Source organism: Trichomycterus rosablanca, chromosome 2, assembly GCF_030014385.1.
Source record: "Trichomycterus rosablanca isolate fTriRos1 chromosome 2, fTriRos1.hap1, whole genome shotgun sequence".
Taxonomy (NCBI): domain Eukaryota; kingdom Metazoa; phylum Chordata; class Actinopteri; order Siluriformes; family Trichomycteridae; genus Trichomycterus; species Trichomycterus rosablanca.
The window spans coordinates 50147312-50173273 of record NC_085989.1 but is presented as its reverse complement, the minus strand read 5'-3'; the positions used below and the strand labels follow the sequence as shown (position 1 = coordinate 50173273).

The window sequence follows — 25962 nt, the reverse complement described above, 5'->3', positions numbered from 1 at the left end:
AACATGACTTTTACTCTGATATGGACGTGAAGAGAGAGGTACATTACACATTTGCTGGTGTGTGTGTTTGTGTTTGTGTGTGAGGAATGAGGGCACAAATCTAAAGCTGTGTTATATAGTAGTAAATAGGGTGGCACGATGCTGCAGCAGGTAACGGATCTGCTTAATTGGGTCCAACCTTCCAAAAACATGCAGTAGGTGGATTGGATGCTCAAATTAGATTCGTTAGTGTGAATAAATGAGTAACTGCTACTTGTACTAGTCCTAGATCTGTGCTGTGTGTGTTTGTAAGTATGTGTGTGAATGTATGTGTGTGTGTGTGTGTGTGTGTGTGTGTGTGTGAGAGAATGTATGTGTGTGTGCTTTTGTGTGTGTGTGTGTGTGTGTGTGAATGTGTGTGTGTGTGTATGTGTGTATGTGTGTGTGCTGTTGTTTGTGTGTGTGTGTGAATGTGTGTGTGTGCATGTATGTGTGTGTGTGCTTTTGTGTGTGTACTTGTGTGTATGTATGTGTGTGTGCTTTTGTTTGTGTGTACTTGTGTGTATGTATGTGTGTGTGTACTTTTGTGTATGTGTGTGTATGTATGTGTGTGTACTTTTGTGTATGTGTGTGTGTGTATGTACTGTGTGTGTATGTATGTGTGTGTATGTATGTGTGTGTATGTACTGTATGTGTTTGTACAGTATGTATGTGTGTGAATGTATGTGTGTGTGTGTGTGTGTGTGTGTGAGAATGTATGTGTGTGTGCTTTTGTGTGTGTGTGTGTGTGAATGTGTGTGTGTGTGTATGTATGTATGTGTGTGTGCTTTTGTGTGTGTACTTGTGTGTATGTATGTGTGTGTGCTTTTGTTTGTGTGTACTTGTGTGTGTGTATGTATGTGTATGTGTACTTTTGTGTGTGTATGTGTATGTATGTGTGTGTGTGTACTTTTGTGTATGTGTGTGTGTGTATGTACAGTGTATCACAAAAGTGAGTACACCCCTCACATTTCTGCAAATATTTCATTATATCTTTTCATGGGACAACACTATAGACATGAAACTTGGATATAACTTAGAGTAGTCAGTGTACAGCTTGTATAGCAGTGTAGATTTACTGTCTTCTGAAAATAACTCAACACACAGCCATTAATGTCTAAATAGCTGGCAACATAAGTGAGTACACCCCACAGTGAACATGTCCAAATTGTGCCCAAAGTGTCAATATTTGGTGTGACCACCATTATTATCCAGCACTGCCTTAACCCTCCTGGGCATGGAATTCACCAGAGCTGCACAGGTTGCTACTGGAATCCTCTTCCACTCCTCTATGATGACATCATGGAGCTGGTGGATGTTAGACACCTTGAACTCCTCCACCTTCCACTTGAGGATGCGCCACAGGTGCTCAATTGGGTTTAGTCCATCACCTTTACCTTCAGCTTCCTCAGCAAGGCAGTTGTCATCTTGGAGGTTGTGTTTGGGGTCGTTATCCTGTTGGAAAACTGCCATGAGGCCCAGTTTTCGAAGGGAGGGGATCATGCTCTGTTTCAGAATGTCACAGTACATGTTGGAATTCAAGTTTCCCTCAATGAACCACAGCTCCCCAGTGCCAGCAACACTCATGCAGCCCAAGACCATGATGCTACCACCACCATGCTTGACTGTAGGCAAGATACAGTTGTCTTGGTACTTCTCACCAGGGCGCCGCCACACATGCTGGACACCATCTGAGCCAAACAAGTTTATCTTGGTCTCGTCAGACCACAGGGCATTCCAGTAATCCATGTTCTTGGACTGCTTGTCTTCAGCAAACTGTTTGCGGGCTTTCTTGTGTGTCAGCTTCCTTCTGGGATGACGACCATGCAGACCGAGTTGATGCAGTGTGCGGCGTATGGTCTGAGCACTGACAGGCTGACCTCCCACGTCTTCAACCTCTGCAGCAATGCTGGCAGCACTCATGTGTCTATTTTTTAAAGCCAACCTCTGGATATGACGCCGAACACGTGGACTCAACTTCTTTGGTCGACCCTGGCGAAGCCTGTTCCGAGTGGAACCTGTCCTGGAAAACCGCTGTATGACCTTGGCCACCATGCTGTAGGTCAGTTTCAGGGTGTTAGCAATCTTTTTATAGCCCAGGCCATCTTTGTGGAGAGCAACAATTCTATTTCTCACAACCTCAGAGAGTTCTTTGCCATGAGGTGCCATGTTGAATATCCAGTGGCCAGTATGAGAGAATTGTACCCAAAACACCAAATTTAACAGCCCTGCTCCCCATTTACACCTGGGACCTTGACACATGACACCAGGGAGGGACAATGACACATTTGGGCACAATTTGGACATGTTCACTGTGGGGTGTACTCACTTATGTTGTCAGCTATTTAGACATTAATGGCTGTGTGTTGAGTTATTTTCAGAAGACAGTAAGTCTACACTGCTATACAAGTTGTACACTGACTACTCTAAGTTATATCCAAGTTTCATGTCTATAGTGTTGTCCCATGAAAAGATATAATGAAATATTTGCAGAAATGTGAGGGGTGTACTCACTTTTGTGATACACTGTATATATATGTGTGTGTGTGTGTGTGTGTGTGTGTGTGTGTGTGTGTGCGTGTGTGTGTGCGCGTGTGTGTGTGTGTGCGTGTGTGTACATCTAATTGAAAGTCATGAACTGCTGCATCTGGATCTTTGCTGTTCTGCGCCTGCATTTCCAGGAAAACTGCAATCAATACACACGATCAGTAATTAATCCCAGTGCCGCTCCGCATGTAATCTGCAATGTATTCAACCCCGCATGTGTGTGTGTGAGTGTGTGTTTTATAAGAAGAAGTATTTTAATTAACATTTATCACTTTATAACCCAGACTTACTGTCGTGCGCTTGTTTTAAACTCCTTTTTTACACCACTGCTACCAGTTAACCACGCTGCGATATTCCTATTGCACCTACACTGATCAGCCATAACATTAAAACATCATCAGCTCCACTTACCATATAGAAGCACTTTGTAGTTCTACAATTACTGACTGTAGTCCATCTGTTTCTCTACATACTTTTTAAACCTGTTTTTAATGTTCTTCAATGGTCAGGACCCCCACAGGACCACCACAGAGCAGGTATTATTTAGGTTGTGAATGATTCTCAGCACTGCAGTGACACTGACATGGTGGTGGTGTGTTAGTGTGTGTTGTGCTGATCCACAGACACAGCAGCGCTGCTGGAGTTTTTAAACACCTCACTGTCACTGCTGGACTGGGAATAGTCCACCAACCAAAAGCATCCAGCCAACAGCGCCCCGTGGGCAGCGTCCTGTGACCACTGATGAAGGTCTAGAAGATGACCGACTCAAACAGCAGCAATAGATGAGCGATCGTCTCTGACTTTACATCTACAAGGTGGACCAACTAGGTAGGAGTGTCTAATAGAGTGGACAGTGAGTGGACACAGTATTTAAAAACTCCAGCAGCGCTGCTGTGTCTGATCCACTCATACCAGCACAACACACACTAACACACCACCACCATGTCAGTGTCACTGCAGTGCTGAGAATGATCCACCACCTAAATAATACCTGCTCTGTGGGGGTCCTGTGGGGGTCCTGACCATTGAAGAACAGCATGAAAGGAGGGTAACAAAGCATGTAGAGAAACAGATGGACTACAGTCAGTAATTGTAGAACTACAAAGTGCTTCTATATGGTAAGTGGAACAGTGAGTGTAGAAACAAGGAGGTGGTTTTAAAGTTATTAATGGGGCTTGAACCTGCAACCACCACCCATCACTTATGCTAAACTGACTTAAACACCATGGATATATGAAAAAGTGCTGGAAGAGTGGGTGCCACTCAGCAAAAGAGTTCAGGATACCTTGGTTCAATGCAGAAGGTGGATTGGCAAGTCTAACTTGTCCACCAGAGTAAATGAATACACGTCCAAGTTCGCCATCCTGCACCTGATTAGTGATTTGCTCAGGATGTATTGCTGCCTCATGTTGAGTCTGCGCCAGACCCACTGCGACCCTGACCAGGACTAGGCACATGAATGGATGGTGTACAGAGCCGCTATAGTTCTGGCTGGCGCACGCTACAGGCGGTACGATTGGAACTCAGCCCGAGAGACGCGGAGGTCGGCCCGCCCGCTCAGGTCATGGTTTCCATAGCAACACGCCACGGAAGCCGACCGGGTTGGCTCGGGCATCGCTGTAGTAGTGGTTGCCAGGGCGATGGGTTAGGGTTAGGGTTAGGGTTAGGGTTAGGCTTTGATTGTCTCCCTACTGTCAGAGAAGGACACACACACACACACACACACACACTGTACTTATATTTCGATGATGGCGTTGCGAGCGGATGCCTCTCTCTTTGTGTTCACATACGATTATGATGTGAAGGGTTGCTATGGAAACAGCGAAACGCAGAGAGAGGAAATGAGAGCGGCCGATTTACTGTACTAAACGTGCACACACACACAGTTATACCCATATATATACTGTATATAATGTTAAGCCTTGTGTATGTTTATAACCCGATGCCAGGTTATCAGGTCCCATTTAGGTGCCCCTCACTGGCCCTTTACTGTATCGTGTGTGTGTGTGTGTGTGTGTGTGTATGAGCAAACGTGTCTACATACCAAGGACAGCGGACATGACCAAGATCAATTATTCAGTGCTTTTTATTACATATGACAGCACTATCGCTTCCTGTACCGGTTACATAAAGGCCGGTGAGAGTGTGGCCGCCCGTCAACCTTTTGTCCAACCAAGTGTGTGTGTGTGTGTGCAGTAAAAAACACTTGTGTGTGTTGAACGTGATTTTAATAATGAACTGTGAGGCCCCAAGCTGAGAGCAGCCAAAAAAAAAAAAATAGACGTACATAACGCTTTTCCTCCAAAGGAACACCAAAAGAACTCTGGTTCTTGAACCGGTTCTGTTCAGGTTCCTTCGAACCTTGGTGTTTTGTAGAAAACCGACCCGTTTCCACCAGTTTTTGGGAACCGAGCCTGCGTCATCAACGGTTGGCGTTACACAACAAAGTAAAGAGTAACATGATGGTGGAGCGTGTGGATCACCAGCGAGCATTTGTGTTTGGATTCACTGAGCGAGTCAGTGTGTGTGTAGTTTCACGGACTGGTCAGATACTGATAGCTTTACACATAACAGGGCATGAGAGAATAATACTGTGTGTGTGTGTGTGTGTGTGTGTGTGTGTGTGTGTGTGTGTGTGTGTGTGTGTGTGTGTTGCAGGTATCTCATGAACGTGACGTTTGAAGGACGTAACCTCTCGTTTAGTGAGGACGGCTATCAGATGCACCCCAAACTGGTCATCATCCTACTGGACAAAAACAGACAGTGGGACAGGGTCAGTCTACCTCAAAGTCTACCTCTATCACTCTGTCTGTCTCTCTGACCTGTCTAACACTCTACCTACTGGTCTGTCTACCTCACAGTTTACCTTTATCACTATGTCTGTCTGTCTGTCTCGCCAACCTTTATAACACTCTACATACTGGTCTGTCTACCTCACAGTTTACCTTTATCACTATGTCTGTCTGTCTGTCTCGCCAACCTTTATAACACTCTACATACTGGTCTGTCTACCTCACAGTCTACCTCTATCACTCTGTCTCTCTGACCTGTCTAACACTCTACCTACTGGTCTGTCTACCTCACAGTCTACCTTTATCACTATGTCTGTCTGTCTGTCTGTCTCGCTAACCCGTATAACACTCTACCTACTGGTCTGTCTAGCTCACAGTCTACCTCTGCCTCTGTCATTCTGTGTTTCTGCAGTCATCTGTCTGTCTGTCTGTCTGTTGGTCAGTGTGTCTTTTTGTCATTTTATCTGTCTGTCTTTCTTTTTGTCCTTTTATCTGTCTGTCAGTCTGTCTGCCTTATTGTCCTTTTATCTGTCTTTTTGTCCTTTTATCTGTGTCTGTCTGTCTTTTTGTCATTTTATCTGTCTGTCTGCTCTTTTGTCCTTTTATCTGTCTGTCTGCTCTTTTGTCCTTTTATCTGTCTGTCTACCTGTCTGCATTTTGTTCTTTTATCTGCCTGTCTGCCTGCTTTTTTGTCCTTTTATCTCTGTTAACCTTTTGTCCTTTTATCTGTGTCTGTCTGTCTTTTTGTCCTTTTATCTGTCTGTCTGTCTGTCTGTCTGTCTGTCTGTCTGTCTGTCTGTCTGTATGTCTGTCTGCTCTTTTGTCCTTTTATATGTCTGTCTGTCTGCTCTTTTGTCCTTTTATCTGTCTGTCTGCTCTTTTGTCCTTTTATCTGTCTGTCTACCTGTCTGCATTTTGTTCTTTTATCTGCCTGTCTGCCTGCCTTTTTGTCCTTTTATCTCTGTCAACATTTTGTCCTTTTATCTGTGTCTGTCTGTCTTTTTGTCCTTTTATCTGTCTGTCTGTCTGTCTGTCTGTCTGTCTGTCTGTCTGTCTGCCTGCCCTTTTGTCCTTTTATATGTCTGTCTGTCTGCTCTTTTGTCCTTTTATTTGTCTGTCTGTCTGTCTGCCTTTTTGTCTTATTGTCTGCCTGTTTAACTATCTGTCTTTCTGTCTGTTTGTCTGCCTTTGTGTCCCTTTATCTGCCTGTCTGCCTATCTGTCTACTTGTGTGCTTTTTGTCCTTTTATCTGTCTCTTATCTGTCTGCCTTCTTGTATTTTTATCTGTCTGTTTACCTGTCTGTCTCTCTTTTTATCAGTCTATCTGTCTGTCTGTCAGTCTGTATGTATATACATATATACCTATATGTCTCTCTGTGGATCCGTTAGTGTTATATAACCGCTGATTTTTGATAACTGGTATGCGTCCGCGTGCAGGTGGGGAAGTGGGAGAACGGCTCTCTGGCGATGAAGTACCACGTGTGGCCGCGGTTCGACCTATACTCCATGGAAAGTCGCCATGACGACCACTTGTCAATCGTCACACTGGAGGAGGCGCCGTTCGTCATCGTGGAGGACGTCGACCCGCTGAGCGGTACCTGCATGAGGAACACTGTGCCCTGCCGGAAGCAGCTGAAAATACGGTACACACACACACACATAAACACACACACACACACACACACACAAACGCACGCACACACACACACATAAACACACAAACATACACACACACATAAACACAAACACACACACGCATAAACACACCAACACACTGAGCTGAATGTTTGTAGGCTTTTCTATTGTATCAAAACTGTTCTGTATTTATGTGACCCCAGAGATGCTCGGTCCCCATACAGGGATGAATAGGGATGCCACCTTGGGCGATATCAGTTCTGTTTTGGTGTCTGGTATTTGAGAAGTCTGAAACATTCCGGTCGAACCCTTGATGAGATGCTCTGGACCATAAAAGCTTGAGAGAAGTGGGGAACACAGAGAGCACACCCCAGCACTGGGGTTATGGGGATGGAGATGACTGGAGACACTGTGGGTCCACAGTAGTAACAGCAGTAACAATAGTTATACTGTGAGCTGGTGTGGTGTGATGGTAATTGTATCCCGGGCTTGACTAAAGGGTTATGTGAACCTAGCCATTGCTAGGACACAGTGCCATTGTTCAAAACTCGGCGTTGGCACCGGCTGGGCGCCATCTAGCGGGCATAATGCAGTGCCTGCATGTAGGGAATGACCGGAATATATGGGTGGGGTCTTCAAACGCTGTAAGAATGGTTGGTGGATAGAGGCACCTGTGCAGAGCGCATGGGTGGAAAAGGGTTCCATTAAGGGCTGCGCAGGGGTAGGAGGAGGCAACGCATAAAAAATGCATTAAATATATATATATATACAGTATATATATATATATATATATATATATATATATATATATATACAGTGTATCACAAAAGTGAGTACACCCCTCACATTTCTGCAAATATTTCATTATATCTTTTCATGGGACAACACTATAGACATGAAACTTGAATATAACTTAGAGTAGTCAGTGTACAGCTTGTATAGCAGTGTAGATTTACTGTCTTCTGAAAATAACTCAACACACAGCCATTAATGTCTAAATAGCTGGCAACATAAGTGAGTACACCCCACAGTGAACATGTCCAAATTGTGCCCAAATGTGTCGTTGGCCCTCCCTGGTGTCATGTGTCAAGGTCCCAGGTGTAAATGGGGAGCAGGGCTGTTAAATTTGGTGTTTTGGGTACAATTCTCTCATACTGGCCACTGGATATTCAACATGGCACCTCATGGCAAAGAACTCTCTGAGGATGTAAGAAATAGAATTGTTGCTCTCCACAAAGATGGCCTGGGCTATAAGAAGATTGCTAACACCCTGAAACTGAGCTACAGCATGGTGGCCAAGGTCATACAGCGGTTTTCCAGGACAGGTTCCACTTGGAACAGGCTTCGCCAGGGTCGACCAAAGAAGTTGAGTCCACGTGTTCGGCATCATATCCAGAGGTTGGCTTTAAAAAATAGACACATGAGTGCTGCCAGCATTGCTGCAGAGGATGAAGACGTGGGAGGTCAGCCTGTCAGTGCTCAGACCATACGCCGCACACTGCATCAACTCGGTCTGCATGGTCGTCATCCCAGAAGGAAGCTGACGCACAAGAAAGCCTGCAAACAGTTTGCTGAAGACAAGCAGTCCAAGAACATGGATTACTGGAATGACCTGTGGTCTGACGAGACCAAGATAAACTTGTTTGGCTCAGATGGTGTCCAGCATGTGTGGCGGCGCCCTGGTGAGAAGTACCAAGACAACTGTATCTTGCCTACAGTCAAGCATGGTGGTGGTAGCATCATGGTCTTGGGCTGCATGAGTGTTGCTGGCACTGGGGAGCTGCAGTTCATTGAGGAAAACATGAATTCCAACATGTACTGTGACATTCTGAAACAGAGCATGATCCCCTCCCTTCGAAAACTGGGCCTCATGGCAGTTTTCCAACAGGATAACGACCCCAAACACAACCTCCAAGATGACAACTGCCTTGCTGAGGAAGCTGAAGGTAAAGGTGATGGACTAAACCCAATTGAGCACCTGTGGCGCATCCTCAAGTGGAAGGTGGAGGAGTTCAAGGTGTCTAACATCCACCAGCTCCATGATGTCATCATGGAGGAGTGGAAGAGGATTCCAGTAGCAACCTGTGCAGCTCTGGTGAATTCCATGCCCAGGAGGGTTAAGGCAGTGCTGGATAATAATGGTGGTCACACCAAATATTGACACTTTGGGCACAATTTGGACATGTTCACTGTGGGGTGTACTCACTTATGTTGCCAGCCATTTAGACATTAATGGCTGTGTGTTGAGTTATTTTCAGAAGACAGTAAATCTACACTGCTATACAAGCTGAACACTGACTACTCTAAGTTATATCCAAGTTTTATTTCTATAGTGTTGTCCCATGAAAAGATATAATAAAATATTTGCAGAAATGTGAGGGGTGTACTCACTTTTGTGATACACTGTATATATATATATATATATATATATATATATATATATAAAAATAAACCACTACACCACTCTGATTCGTTCTGTCTCTCTCGCTCAGTAATCAGACGGGTGATTCCGGTCTCTATATAAAACGCTGCTGTAAAGGCTTCTGCATCGACATCCTGAAGAAGATCGCCAAGTCTGTGAAGTTCACCTACGACCTCTACCTGGTCACCAACGGCAAACATGGCAAGAAGATCAATGGTACCTGGAACGGCATGGTGGGAGAGGTGAGAGCACTGATTATTCACTCTTTCATCAGTTGTGAAGGTGTTCCTGATGTGGAGTGATTTCAGACTGACTGTAGGCTTTATTCTTACCTCCTGGACCGAAGCCTTCTTGCTAGGATGCCTAGTTTGACTGAATGCCCAAATCTAGAAGGGTTCAAGGTTGTGCCAAGCGTCTTTCATTTCAAATTTATGAAGGCCACTGTGGTCCTGGAAACACTAAACCCTTAGATATTGTTTTATATCCTTAACCTGATTTGTGTCTTGTCATCATCTGATAATAGAGATCCACAGTTTAAATTGTGGCCCCGTGAAGACCCTGGTGTGTCTTTCCAAACTATATCCACTCTTCATAGGTAGATCAGTTATGTAGATCAGCTATAAGAAAATGTTATGTAGTCTTAATAAGTAACAGATCAGTTCACATAGAATCTTAAAAACACATTATAGATCAGTTATATAGTAGATTCTTAAAAAAGTACATTAAAGATCACTCATGTAGACTCTTGATATGTAGATTTATGATGAGTAGATCACTTATGTAGACTCTTGATATGTAGATTTATGATGAGTAGATCACTTATGTAGACTTTTGATATGTAGATTTATGATAAGTAGATCACTTATGTAGACTTTTGATATGTAGATTTATGATAAGTAGATCACTTATGTAGACTCTTATTATGTAGATTTATGATAAGTAGATCACTTATGTAGACTCTTAATATGTAGATTTATTATAAGTAGATCACTTATGTAGACTCTTGATATGTAGATTTATGATGAGTAGATCACTTATGTAGACTCTTGCTATGTGGATTTATAAGTAGATCACTTATGTAGACTTTTGATATGTAGATTTCTGATGAGTAGATCACTTATGTACTCTTGATATGTAGATTTATGGTAAGTAGATCACTTATGTAGACTCTTGATATTTAGATTTATGATAAGTAGATCACTTATGTAGACTCTTAATATGTATATTTATGATAAGTAGATCACTTATGTAGACTTTTGATATGTAGATTTATGATGAGTAGATCACTTATGTAGACTTTTGATATGTAGATTTATGATAAGTAGATCACTTATGTAGACTCTTAATATGTAGATTTATGATAAGTAGATCACTTATGTAGACTCTTAATATGTAGATTTATGATAAGTAGATCACTTATGTAGACTCTTGATATGTAGATTTATGATAAGTAGATCACTTATGTAGACTTTTGATATGTAGATTTATGATAAGTAGATCACTTATGTAGACTTTTGATATGTAGATTTATGATTAGTAGATCACTTATGTAGACTTTTGATATGTAGATTTATGATGAGTAGATCACTTATGTAGACTCTTGATATGTAGATTTATGATGAGTAGATCACTTATGCAGACTTTTGATGTGTAGATTTATGATAAGTAGATCACTTATGTAGACTCTTGATATGTAGATTTATGATGAGTAGATCACTTATGTAGACTTTTGATACGTAGATTTATGATAAGTAGATCACTAATGTAGACTCTTGATATGTAGATTTATGATGAGTAGATCACTTATGTAGACTTTTGATATGTAGATTTATGATAACTAGATCACTTATGTAGACTCTTAATATGTAGATTTATGATAAGTAGATCACTTATGTAGACTCTTGATATGTAGATTTATGATAAGTAGATCACTTATGTAGACTCTTAATATGTAGATTTATGATAAGTAGATCACTTATGTAGACTTTTGAGGTGTAGATTTATGAAAGGTAGATCACTTATGTAGACTCTTGATATGTAGATTTATGATGAGTAGATCACTTATGTAGACTCTTGATATGTAGATTTATGATAAGTAGATCACTTATGTAGACTTTTGATATGTAGATTTATGATGAGTAGATCACTTATGTAGACTTTTGATATGTAGATTTATGATAAGTAGATCACTTATGTAGACTCTTAATATGTAGATTTATGATAAGTAGATCACTTATGTAGACTCTTAATATGTAGATTTATGATAAGTAGATCACTTATGTAGACTTTTGATATGTAGATTTATGATGAGTAGATCACTTATGTAGACTTTTGATATGTAGATTTATGATGAGTAGATCACTTATGTACTCTTGATATGTAGATTCATGATAAGTAGATCACTTATGTAGACTCTTGATATGTAGATTTATGATAAGTAGATCACTTATGTAGACTCTTAATATGTATATTTATGATAAGTAGATCACTTATGTAGACTTTTGATATGTAGATTTATGATGAGTAGATCACTTATGTAGACTTTTGATATGTAGATTTATGATAAGTAGATCACTTATGTAGACTCTTGATATGTAGATTTATGATGAGTAGATCACTTATGCAGACTTTTGATGTGTAGATTTATGATAAGTAGATCACTTATGTAGACTCTTGATATGTAGATTTATGATGAGTAGATCACTTATGTAGACTTTTGATACGTAGATTTATGATAAGTAGATCACTAATGTAGACTCTTGATATGTAGATTTATGATGAGTAGATCACTTATGTAGACTTTTGATATGTAGATTTATGATAACTAGATCACTTATGTAGACTCTTAATATGTAGATTTATGATAAGTAGATCACTTATGTAGACTCTTAATATGTAGATTTATGATAAGTAGATCACTTATGTAGACTCTTAATATGTAGATTTATGATAAGTAGATCACTTATGTAGACTTTTGAGGTGTAGATTTATGAAAGGTAGATCACTTATGTAGACTCTTGATATGTAGATTTATGATGAGTAGATCACTTATGTAGACTCTTCATATGTAGATTCATGCTAAGTAGATCTATGATGAGTAGATCTTGATAAGTAGGTCTATAATGAGTAGATCACTTGTGTAGATTCATGCTAAGTAGATCTAAGATTAGTATATCAGTTATGTAGATACTTGATAAGTTATGTATATATATGATGATTAGATTGCTTATGTTGATTTATGATAAATAGATCAGTTCTGTAGATCTGGGGTGAGTAGATCAGTTCTGTAGATCTATGGTGAGTAGATCAGTTATGTAGATCTGTGGTGAGTAGATCAGTTCTGTAGATCTGGGGTGAGTAGATCAGTTCTGTAGATCTGGGGTGAGTAGATCAGTTCTGTAGATCTGTGGTGAGTAGATCAGTTCTGTAGATCTGGGGTGAGTAGATCAGTTCTGTAGATCTATGGTGAGTGGATGATTCTGTAGGTGGTTGATGATGAGATGTTTGATCATTCCGTGATGATCGGTATCAGACTCGAGCACTCGTGGAGGTTCAGATCTTCAGCAGATGATCAGACAGTGTAATGACGTCTCCTCATGATGTTCCTGATTAAAGTTTAATGTTAAACCCACTCGGCGTGGCCCAGTTTCACTTCCTGCTGCTCTGATGAGCTCCACTCATGTTTTATTTTCAGGTTTGATAGGAACTCATTCTGAACACCTACTGAACACCAGACTTATTATTACACTCTCTCAGCTCAAGTGTTTGTCATCAGTCTGTGTGTGTGTGTGTGTGTGTGTATGTGTGTGTGAGTGTGTGTGTGCTCTGTAATTGTGCTGTTTTTCTACATTAAACATGATGATGAAGGTGACGATGAAGGTGTAGCATCATCACCACACTCTGTAAACACCTGAGAGAGATTCAGTCAGAGGGTTTAGACTCTCATTCAGATCTGGTTTGGCCTAGAAGGAAATGTCAAGTCAAGTCATTGTCTCAAAGCAACTTTACAGAATCCAGGACCAACAGACCAAAAACCCCTACTGAGCAAGCCAAGGGCAACAGTGGCAAAGAAAAACCCACTTAAAATTACAGGAAGAAACCTTGAGAGGAACCAGACTCAGCAGGGACCTCCAGCCTTCTTGGGTGGCCTGGAATTCAATGTAATACTGGGGGTTATGGGTTGTGGCTTAAATGTTGTGGTAATGATAAAGCTAGGATTAGGTTTAAGTACTAAGGTTAAGACTGATAACTGATGGTTAGGTTTAGATCTATAACAATTATATTTAAAACATCTCCATTTCTACTGGTTCAGAAAAGTTCGGTTAGGGTTCCAGTTTGAGGGTAGTGTTATATATTTAGGGTTAAACGTTTGTGAGGAGGGTTTAAGTTTAGGGATTTTGGTTAAGGTTAAGAAAGCGTCCAATTGCCCGATTGTGTCATGCTTCCTCTCCACCAATGCTGATCCCCACTCTGATTGAGGAGAATGAAGCTAACCCATGCCCGTCCGACACGTGGGCAGCAGCTATATGCATCTTATCACCTACACTTTGATGAGTGCAGTGCAGCTCAGCACTGTGTACGGAGAGACACACCCTGAGTGCACTCTTTTCTCATCTCTATGCAGGCGCCATCAATCAGCCAGCAACTGCACCAGTCATCCGGCTTAGTCCCGCCCATATCTGAACAACAGGCCTGTCTTTGTTCACGTGGCCGCTCAGTCTCAGCCGGCAGGCAGAGCTGAGATTCGATATGATGTATTAGAGATCCCAGCTCTATTCCAGCGTGTGTTTTTATCGCTGTGCCACCTGAGCGGCCCAGGGTTATATGTTGGGATTTTGGTTAAGGTTAAGAGTATAGAGAAGGGGTTTAGAGTTTAGGTTAGAATGTAGAACCTATGGTCAGTTTTAAGCCAGGATTTAGATTAGGGTTCAGGCTTATAGTTTGGAGTGTAGGTTTTAGGCTTTTAGGGTGGGATTTAGGTTTTATAATTTAGGTTTGGGTTTTGGATGATTGCATACTACTGTATCATCTAGTTTGCCAAATATTTAAAAATAGAGAAAACCAGAAGGGGGCAGATACTTTCTGTGGCACTGTGGTACACAGGGTTGAAAGTGGAAGGTGTGTTTGGGTACCGAGTGCCAAACCAAAAATCCCTTTGTCCTTCTTTCTTTTCAGGTGGTCACCAAAAATGCTCACATGGCCGTGGGATCTCTCACTATAAATGAAGAAAGGTCAGAGGTCATCGACTTCTCTGTGCCCTTCATCGAGACCGGAATCAGCGTCATGGTCTCACGTAGCAATGGCACTGTGTCGCCATCAGCATTTTTGGGTAAGAAACCGCCCTCTACCCCCCAAACTGTCCCCTGCACCTCTTAAGCTCTAAAAACTCAACCAGCTTATGCAGTAGGGGTGTAGGGGTGAAGGTCTCAAAACCTGACGCCTCTTGGAAACCTTGGAAACCCTCTGGCCCACTGCAATCCCAGCAAGACAGAGCTGTTACTCATTACTGGAGATCAATCTTCAACCCAGGACCTACTCATCTCTCTTGACGACTCCCAGATCAGACTTGGTGTTGTCCTGGATAACCAGCTGACCTTCTCTCCTCATGTAGCCAACATGACAAGATGGTGCCGGTTCCTCATCTACAACATCAGGAAGATTCGTCCATTTCTCTCCATGGAAGCCACTCAGATTCTGGTCCAGTCACTTGTAATCTCACGGCTGGACTACTGCAACTCCCTTCTGGCAGGCGCTCCCATGTTCATGGATTCAAAAAGGGTTTGGATATGACATTGGTTCATGTGGGGTCAGCCAGGAAGAAGCTACAGCTGTGCCATCAACTGAGACTTGTGAGGGTTTTCTCAGCCTGAGATCTTAGGCCATCTTCTTGTTCCATATATGTGTGCCCCAGGCATTAACATGACTATGACCTGACTAGACCCAAGCTGAGGTCTCCAAGGGGACTCCAGGAGTTCTTAATGATCAGGAAGGTCCTTAAGAAGTTGGTGGTAGATGGAAGGTGGGGCAGTGATGGACAGTGATGGTGCTTTAAGCCATGTGTGACTGTCAGTTGGATGTAGATGGGCCAGATGAACAGTCATTTAAAATGAAGGCAGCACAAAGATGTCAGTAGCCCTCCCTAGGTGCAGAAGGCCAACCATGGAAGGACAGTGCAAACCTCATCTTGTGTAAATGTCTTATAACACCAGCATGTAGCTCATTTTGGCAGCAGTTCAAAGAGGAAGCTGAGCCAACGGTCTGGCTGTTTTCATGGAGTGTTTTCTCTGGCAGTGCCAACATCCTGTAGAACAGGAAACAGTGGGTAGTTTTGGATGGTTTTAACACCTTGAGAGTGTCGCCTCTGATGGATCTGTTGCTTCAATGAGGCTGCCTGAATCCTCCACCTTGTATAACTCGGACTGCCCAAGTGTTGCATTACATTTACATTTTCGGCATTTAGCAGAGTTTAGCAAAGTGCTCAGTAAAGAGGTGATGAAGGTGTTTTATAGTTTTTTGAAGACACTGAGCGACTCAGATGTTCGGACAGACAGAGGAAGTTTGTTCCACCACAAGAGAAGAGCCTTGATGCTTGTCTTCCTCGAGTCCTGGGTGGAGGATCAAGTCGAGTGAGACTAGTGGCTCGGAGGTTGCGTGGTACAGAGTTGGGTTTGATTAGATCACAAAGGTAGCTTGGGGCTGGTCCATTTTTGGCTTTGTAGGTAAGCATCAGTGTTTTAAACTGAATGCATGCAGCTACAGGAAGCCAGTGAAGAGAACGCAGCAGTGGGGTGATGTAGCAACATTTTGAATGAGCTGCAAGGGTTTAATAGTGGACATTGGAGCACCTGCCAGGAGGGAGTTGCAGTAGTCCAACCGTGAGATTACAAGTGACTGGACCAGAATCTGAGTAGCTTCTATGGAGAGAAATGGTCGAATCTTCCTGATGTTCTTGTCATCTTGTCATGTTGGCTACTTAAGAAGAGAAGGTCTGCTGGTTATCCAGGACGACACCAAGACTTCTTACATTATCAGATGGTCTGATCTGGGGTCATCAAGAGAGATGACTAGGTTCTGGGTTGGAGACTGATCTCCAGGAATGAGCAACATCTCTGTCTTGCTGGGATTGAGTTTTAGACGATGAGCTGACATCCATTGTGAGATATCTCGCAGACATGCTGAGATGTGAGCTGAGACTTGAGGAAATGACAGAATGAGCTGAGTATCATCTGCATAGGAGTGGTAAGAGAAGCCATGGGAGGCTATGACCTCACCCAGAGAGCGGGTGTAGATAGAGAAAAGAAGTGGGCCAAGTACAGAGCCCTGAGGAACACCGGTTGAGAGAGTACGTGGAGGGGACATAGCTCCACTCCATGACACTTGGTAGGAGCGCCCTTCCAGATAGGAGGCCATCCATTGGCATGCCGAACCGGTTACTCCAAGGTTGAAGAGAGTGGACAAGAGAATGCTGTGGTTTACTGTGTCAGAGGCTGCAGAGAGGTCAAGAAGAATGAGGACTGTTGCATGAAGAACACACAACTCACAGCTCACAACAGGCTTTGTGGCGACTGAATGATCAAACGCCCTTGGCCAGGTAACAAGCACTTGGCTTTAAAATTAGCATTCAAACCTAAAACTGATCTGATTCTCCTCAGACTGACCTCAGAATAAATTACTTCACCAACAGATCTTCTGTAGCCTTTGGGTAAAGAGAAACAGACAACATACTGGCAACACATCAAAAAAACTACTTACAAACTTATAAATATGGTTAGCAAAGAGTTGTTGTCCTTGGACAACCATCTCGACCAAACCTGACATCCTCATCGTCACCAACACTACAGATACGTTGAAGAGACGGCACAAGTCGAGTGTCATTCTCGCTGGCTTGGGCGCTGATTTATATGCCAGACCATTGCTTACTTTGGCAGGTTCGATGTGGCCAGCTTAGTAATGCAAAACACAAAAGGATTCTGCAGCGCTGCTGGATGGATTACAAAGACCCGGCAACACTGGCTCACAGAAGGTCTTACTGAAAGGTCACCTCCATTAGAGTGAATAAACACTTACAAAGTACTCGCAAGTGCTCAGCGGCATCTACACTGATCAGCCATAACATTAAAACCACCTCCCTGTTTCTTTATCAGCTCCACATACCACATAGAAGCACTTTGTAGTTCTACAATTACTGACTGCAGTCCATCTGTTTCTCTACATGCTTTGTTAGCCCCCTTTAATGCTGTTCTTCAATGGTCAGGACCCCCACAGGACCACCACAGAGCAGGTATTATTCAGGTGGTGGATGATTCTCAGCACTGCAGTGACACTGACATGGTGGTGGTGTGTTAGTGTGTGTTGTGCTGGTATGAGTGGATCAGACACAGCAGCGTTGCTCGCAGTCTCCACTCTAATTCATCCCAAAGGTGTTCTATCGGGTTGAGGTCAGGACCAGTCAAGTTCTTCCACACCAAACTCACTCACCATGTCTTTATGGACCTTGCTGTGTGCACTGGTGTGCAGTCATGTTAGAACAGGAAGGGGCCATCCCCAAACTGTTCCCACGAAGTTGGGAGCATGAAATTGTCCAAAATCTTTTGGTGTGCTGAAGCATTAAGAGTTCCTTTCACTGGAACTAAGGGACCGAGCCCAACTCCTGAAAAACACCCCCACACCATAATCCCCCCTCCACCAAACTTTATACTCGGCACAATACAGTCAGACAAGTACCGTTCTCCTGGCAACCGCCAAACTCAGACTCGTCCATCGGATTGCCAGACGGAGAAGCGTAATTCATTACCACCGAGTACACGTCTCCACTGCTCTAGAGTCCAGTGGCGGCGTGCTTTACACCACTGCATCCGACGCTTTGCATTGCGCTTGGTGATGTAAGGCTTGGATGCAGCTGCTCGGCCATGGAAACCCATTCCATAAAGCTCTCTACACACTGTTCTTGAGCTAATCTGAAGGCCACATGAAGTTTGGAGGTCTGTAGTGATTGACTCTGCAGAAAGTTGGTGACCTCTGCGCACTATGTGCCTCAGCATCCGCTGACCCGCTCTGTCATTTTACGTGGCTACCACTTTGTGGCTGAGTTGCTGTCATTCCCAATCGCTTCCACTTTGTTATAATAGCACTGACAGTTGACTGTGGAATATTTAGTAGTGAGGAAATGTCACGACTGGACTTGTTGCACAGGTGGCATCACGGTACCACGCTGGAATTCACTGAGTTCCTGAGAGCGACCCATTCTTTCACTAATGTGTGTAGAAGCAGTCTGCATGCCTAGGTGCTTGGTTTTATACACATGTGGCCATGGAAGTGATTGGAACACCTGAATTCAATGATTTGACAACATAGTGTACCTCTAAACCATGGGAAGACTCCACTCCCCATGGAGTGAACGGACTGAACTGTGCCCATTGATATTTCAATTACATAAAAACCTCTACAAAGGGTTACATGACATTTCTGCTTCACTGGGCACTAACAGGCTTCTCAACCTTTCCAGTTTATTACTACCTGACCTCACATGGGATGAATAATAACACCCATTTCAAGAAGGGTGCAGATTTGGGTGCGTGAGACCGGATTGTATTTATTTCAAACTGCCTCCAGTTGCTCAGCGGCTTTCAGGTGTTACTAATTAGAACACGTTTGACCTTCTGAAGCCGTGTTCAGCCTGTACGTCTCTGGAAAGCGCTTGTTTACCCGGCTAGAGGGGTAAATGCCCTCCTCTGGCTCACCTGCTTTATTTACCGCATAACAGTATTTACGTTTGAAGAAAGAACGAGCCTGAATAACACAGAATAACAAGCTGTGAAATGACCTGATTGAGAGCTTGAGGGAAGATTAATTTTATTACACCTGCTGCCCAAACATAAGGTTGTAAATTTTGTCAACCCCTAACAAACCCCCCACACACTTCATGCTTTTAAAAAGAGCGAGAGTTATCACCGAGAGGAGGCGGACGTAGCTGCAGGATCTCTGTAAACTTTTACAAGGTCTTTCCTGGTCTCGTTAATGCTCACAGGGAGAGTCGAGTTTCTAAGAGATTTAAGGAACTTTTCAGTCCTGCTAAATGACTCAGATTCTCATGTATTTACAATGACCAGGCATAACATTATGTGAATAACACTGATTATCTCTTCATCATGACACCTGTTAGTGGGTGGGATATATTAGGCAGCAGGTGAACATTTCATCGTCAAAGTTGATGTTAGAAGCAGGAAAAATGGGTGAGCGTGAGGATCTGAGGGCCAAATTGTGATGGCTAGACGACTGGGTCAGAGCATCTCCAAAACTGCAGCTCTTGTGGGGTGTGTCCCAGTCTGCAGTGGTCAGTATCTATCAAAAGTGGTCCAAGAAAGGAACAGCGGTAAACCGGCGACAGGGTCATGGGCGGGAAAGCTGGCCCGTGTGGTCCGATCCAACAGACGAGCTGCGGTAGCTCAAATTGATGAAGAAGTTAATGCTGGTTCTGATAGAATGGTGTCAGACTCCATGCCTCGATGGGTCAGGGCTGTTTTGGCAGCAAAACGGGGACCAACACAATATTAGGAAGGTGGTCATAATGTTATGACTGATCACTCTGGGAAGATCTAGATTCGCCTGACCAGTCGTCCAGTTCTGGTGCCTCTGAGTCCATCGTAGGTGCTTTTGATCGTGGACAGGACTCAGCATGGGCACTCAGGCTGCTCTGTGACTGAGCAACTCCATACGCAGAGGGATTTGAAGTTGACCTTCTGTTGGTCCAGACCAGACGCCACAGCCTTCGTGTCCTCAATGAGTCTTGGTCGCCCAACAATCTGTCTGTGGTAGACTCACCACGTCTGCTGCTAGAGATACTTCAACCCAGTCGTCTGGCCAAGTCCCTCAGGTCTTTATGCTGATCAGATCTATGAGGAACCTCTATAAGTCTAGCATCTAATAGATCCCTCACCCTCACATGCACCAGTTGTACCAAATAGAGGGTGGTTTTAATGTTTTGGTTAATCAGTTTAAGTAAAGCAGGAATGGATAAATGTCATTTTATCATCCTAACAAACTGTTCTTGATGGTTCAGCCGCTTGTGGTACATTTTAATGTGATTATTAATGTTTCAGTGTCTGTAATGTTAAAGTTCACGTGTGTGTGTGTTCAGAGCCCTTCAGTGCAGACGTATGGGTGATGATGTTCGTCATGCTGCTGCTGGTCTGCGCCATCGCTGTGTTCGTGTTTGAGTATTTCAGCCCCGTGGGCTACAACCGCTGCCTGGCCGACGGTCGAGGTGAGCTGACGTTCTTCGGTTGCTTTGCTTCCGGACGGCTCCGAGCGCCAGCGCCGCCTGCATTATTAATCCTAGTCTGGGTGTAGAATCACGTCAATCACTCTCAATTAATTTTGCTTTTCAGAGCCCGGCGGGCCCTCGTTCACCATCGGAAAGGCCATTTGGTTGCTCTGGGGTTTGGTGTTTAATAATTCAGTTCCTGTACAAAACCCCAAAGGAACCACCAGTAAGATCATGGTGTCTGTGTGGGCTTTCTTCGCTGTCATCTTCCTCGCCAGCTACACTGCCAACCTCGCAGCCTTCATGATCCAGGAGGAGTACGTCGACCAGGTCTCAGGCCTCAGCGACAAGAAGGTATCATTACTACACAGGCAACTGGAACTGCTGGAGTTGTATGGGAACATGTGGTGGCACAGGAGTAAAGCATTTGTCCAATCAGTGGACAGTGGTAGCCTAGTGGGTAGAGCTTTGGGCTATCAATCGGAAGATGGCAAATAAAGGCGTCCTTTATTCGTCATCATTAGGTCACATGACCAAATAGTTAACTGTATTTGGACCTGCTCTTTGGGTTGGTATCCCTCCTCAGCCAATCTGTGTATCTTTGTGCCCTACGTACATGCTGCAAATTCAAAAAGAAGCCATAACTAGTCTTGAAGGAAGCACATGTTAGACATCACCCTAAAGATATGAACTGGTTAATACTCCGTATGTAAAATGGGATCAAACAAACATTAAAAAGGGCTGAATAGTGCTCCTGAGGATCTGGGTTTGAACCTCGTCTCTAGTCCCTGTCTCGTAGTCTGTGTGAGTTGCATACCAACACAGCTAACAGTGAGTGAATAAGTACTGTAAGTGAGTGAATGGTCACTAATGACGAGCGAACGAATGAACTCTCTCCGTGTCTCATTCAGTTCCAGAGGCCGAACGACTTCTCCCCTCCCTTTCGGTTCGGGACGGTGCCCAACGGCAGCACGGAGCGGAACATCCGTAACAACTACAAGGAGATGCACTCGTACATGGTGAAGTTTCACCAGCGCAACGTGGACGAAGCTCTGCAGAGCCTGAAGGCCGGGTCAGAACACACACACACACACAGAGTCAGAATCACTCCCACTCGTACTCCCACACCTATTATGTAACAATAGAGGTTGAAATATTTTAGGAATTAATCACTTACTCAAATCGTTCATATTTTTATAAGTCGCTGCAGTTTTGGTTTTGGTTTTTTTTTTAGGGGGGGGGGGGGGGGGACTGATCAGGAACTGCTCATGAACAAGACATAAACAGTTCACTGAATAATATCTACATACAAATATTTGGGACTGTTGATGTGTTCCTGTTCCCAGTAGTTATCCACATGTTTTTGGTCTGTCGGGGTGTTCCTGTACCCAGTAGTTATCCACATGTTTTTGGGACTGTTGATGTGTTCCTGTTCCCAGTAGTTACCAACATGTTTTTGGGACTGTTGGAGTGTTCCTGTACCCAGTAGTTACCCACATGTTTTTGGGACTGTTGGAGTGTTCCTGTACCCAGTAGTTATCCACATGTTTTTGGTCTGTTGGGGTGTTCCAGCAGACCCAAAAACAAAACATGTGGGTAAATACTGGGTACAGGAACACCCCAATAGTCCCAAAACATGTGGATAACTACTGGGTACAGGAACACCCCAATAGTCCCAAAAACATGTGGATAGCTACTGGGTACAGGAACACCCCAACAGCCCCCAAAACATGTGACTAACTACTGGGTACAGGAACACCCCAGCAGACCCAAAAACAAAACATGTGGGTAACTACTGGGTACAGGAACACCCCAATAGTCCCAAAACATGTGGATAACTACTGGGTACAGGAACACCCCAACAGTCCCAAAACATGTGGGTAACTACTGGGTACAGGAACACAACAACAGTCCCAAACATGTGGGTAACTACTGGGTACAGGAACACCCCAACAGTCCCAAAAACATGTGGGTAACTACTAGGTACAGGAACACCCCAACAGTCCCAAAAACATGTGGGTAACTACTAGGTACAGGAACACCCCAACAGTCCCAAACATGTGGGTAACTACTGGGTACAGGAACACCCCAACAGTCCCAAAAACATGTGGGTAACTACTAGGTACAGGAACACACCAACAGTCCCAAAACCATGTGGATAACTACTGGGTACAGAAACACCCCAACAGTCCCAAAACCATGTGGATAACTACTAGGTACAGGAACACCCCAACAGTCCCAAAACCATGTGGATAACTACTAGGTACAGGAACACCCCAACAGCCCCCAAAACATGTGGGTAAGTACTGGGTACAGGAACACCCCAACAGTCCCAAAAACATGTAGCCAACTTCTGGGTACAGACAAGCTTGTGGTCGTGTGTCCACTCACTTTTGAAGTGGGCCAGTGGAGACACATCCACAGACGTCTCATACCGCCTGAGCTTTAGTGTGTGTGTGTGTGTGTGTGTGTGTGTGTGTGTGTGTGTGTGTGCGTTAGGAAGCTGGACGCCTTCATCTACGACGCGGCCGTGCTGAACTACATGGCGGGTCGAGACGAGGGCTGTAAGCTGGTGACCATCGGTTCGGGGAAGGTCTTCGCCTCCACCGGCTACGGCATCGCCATCCAGAAGGACTCGGGCTGGAAGAGACACGTGGACCTGGCCATCCTGCAGCTCTTCGGAGACGGTACACACACACACACACTCACTAACACGCACACACACTCTCGAGGGCGCCGTACACTAACGTCCTCTTCACTGTGTGTGTGTGTGTGTGTGCAGGCGAGATGGAGGAGCTGGAGTCGCTCTGGCTGACGGGGATCTGCCACCACGAGAAGAACGAGGTGATGAGCAGCCAGCTGGACGTGGACAACATGGCCGGCGTCTTCTACATGCTGGGAGCCGCCATGGCGCTCTCGCTCATCACCTTCATCGCCGAGAACGTCTTCTACACACACCTGCGCTTCTGCTTCATGGGCGTGTGCTCGGGGAAACCTGGTTTCACCTACACCATCAGCAGGGTGAGACACACACACACACACACACACACACTATACAAATGTACATGTTTAAGCCACACGCAGAAGCTCTGGAATGAATTGGAACATTGACAGAGGCTTTCTCGACTAAAATCAGTTTGATCTTTTGACCGAACGGGCACAAATTCCCACAGACACACTTTAAAAGAGCGACACTTAGAGGTCACCAAGCTGACGGTCAGGTGTTTGAATATTTTTGGCCATACAGTGTAGGTAAAATACACCCAGCAGCACCAGGGTTCAAATCTTGCCCTCTGTTTGGCATGTTCTCCCTGAGTGCACTTGGTTTTGATTGTTAGAGAACAGTTTAGGGAAGGACCTTTCTCTTCCAGTATGACTCCAGTGTCCTGCACAGAGACCCTGACCTCAGCCCCCCTCAACTTCTCTGGAATGAACCGGAACACAGAGCGAGGCTTTCTCATCCAACATCAGAGTCATCTTTTGCCTGAATGGACACAAATTCCCACAGACAAGCTTCAAAACAGTGGCACTTAAAGGTCACTCTATTTTAATACAATTTGTTTTTGGAATAGGACGTCCGACAAGCTGATGGTCAGGTGTCCAGATACTTTTGGCTATACAGTGTAGGTAAAATACTTCCAGCAGCACCAGGGTCCTGGGTTCAAATCTTGCCCTCTGTTTGGCACGTTCTCCCAGAGTACACTTTGGTTTAGACTGTAAGGGAACAGTTTGGGGAAGGCCCAGGCCAGTGCAGAGCCAAGACCTCAATCTCACTGATCACTAGTGCTATTTCGACCGAACAGGCACAAATTCCCACAGACAGGGATCTTCTGGAATCTTTCCGGACGATGCGTTTGTCGAGCTCCTAACATTTATCTCCTGGACGCGTACGTTCGTCTGTTCCTTCATGCTCGAACTGCTTTTATTATCTGCCATTCTTCTTCTGCCAGAGTTCTGAAACGTCCTCGTCAGAGCTCAGCGGTTCCTTACGAAACTCCTGCCGTTACGTATACTGAGCCGATAAAAAATGAGTCACGTCCATCCACATGGACGTTTGGTTAGCCGAGGGGTAAAAACGGCCGGTTACGGTGGGTCTATGAGTAATCCTTAACATCCAAATCAATAAGAAGTGAAGAAGGAACGGTTTTCAGTGTGTGTGTGTGTGTGTGTGTGTGTGTGTGTTTACATTCGTTATCTGATGACTTTAATATCAAGAACCCTGAGGGAGCTTCTCTGTGGGACTGAAGTGTGTAGTGTGTAATGAGACAAGGCCCGTGGCGGTGCGGTCATCACGCCTTGATAATGGATTTTTGTAATGAATGAATGTGTGTGTGTGTGTGTGTGTGTGTGTGTCGGCTTCTGACCCTCAAGCCAAATTCATTAACATCTACACGTACGTCCTGCTCAAGTAACGAGTAGGAAGCTCGTTCGGAATTAGCTTCACTTACTAATATTCACACACACACACACACACACACACACACACTTCAGTTGTTTCGGATCTTCCAGCTAACACAGACGCACTGTGTTGAGTGCACAGAATGGGCACAAATTCCCACAGACATACTTCAAAGTCTTGTGAGAAGTTTCTCAGAAGAGCGGCTGTTGTTCTAGCTGACAATGTCAAACAGAGGTCATTCTGGTTTGTAATGGGACGTCCGACAAGCTCATGGTCAGGTGTTCAAATACCTTTGGCCATATAGTGGCCCATGTTGGACCCTTGAGCAACGCCCTGTCAAGCCACCCCTGTTGGACCCATGAGCAATGCCCTGTCAAGCCACCCCTGTTGGACCCATGAGCAATGCCCTTTTAAGCCACCCCTGTTGGACCCATGAGCAATGCCCTGTCAAGCCACCCCTGTTGGACCCATGAGCAATGCCCTGTCAAGCCACCCCTGTTGGACCCCTGAACAATGCCCTGTCAAGCCACCCCTGTTGGACCCATGAGCAATGCCCTGTCAAGCCACCCCTGTTGGACCCATGAGCAATGCCCTTTTAAGCCACCCCTGTTGGACCCATGAGCAATGCCCTGTCAAGCCACCCCTGTTGGACCCATGAGCAATGCCCTGTCAAGCCACCCCTGTTGGACCCCTGAACAATGCCCTGTCAAGCCACCCCTGTTGGACCCCTGAGCAAAGCTCTTAAACCCTGGCAGCTTCCAGTGCCTCGAATAATGGCTGACCCTGCTCCCTGACCTTAGCTTCCAGGCAGAGGTGGAGATCGGCACTGGGCTCATATCACAGAATCACGTCCATCTGCGCTGACACTAATGGACGGTGCAGACGA

General features: G+C 44.4%; 1 protein-coding gene across 1 annotated transcript in view; it reads left to right on the top strand.

The window, feature by feature from the left end:
* Positions 1 to 25962, top strand: part of LOC134334809 (glutamate receptor ionotropic, NMDA 2B-like) — a 134808-nt gene that overhangs the window by 105142 nt on the left and 3704 nt on the right. Inside the window, exons 8-16 of the mRNA XM_063017276.1 lie at positions 5224 to 5338; positions 6795 to 7000; positions 9485 to 9656; positions 14590 to 14743; positions 20552 to 20677; positions 20802 to 21031; positions 21589 to 21749; positions 23177 to 23364; positions 23460 to 23698. Of these exons, the coding sequence (XP_062873346.1) occupies positions 5224 to 5338; positions 6795 to 7000; positions 9485 to 9656; positions 14590 to 14743; positions 20552 to 20677; positions 20802 to 21031; positions 21589 to 21749; positions 23177 to 23364; positions 23460 to 23698 (1591 nt within the window). The remainder of the gene's footprint in view (positions 1 to 5223; positions 5339 to 6794; positions 7001 to 9484; positions 9657 to 14589; positions 14744 to 20551; positions 20678 to 20801; positions 21032 to 21588; positions 21750 to 23176; positions 23365 to 23459; positions 23699 to 25962) is intronic.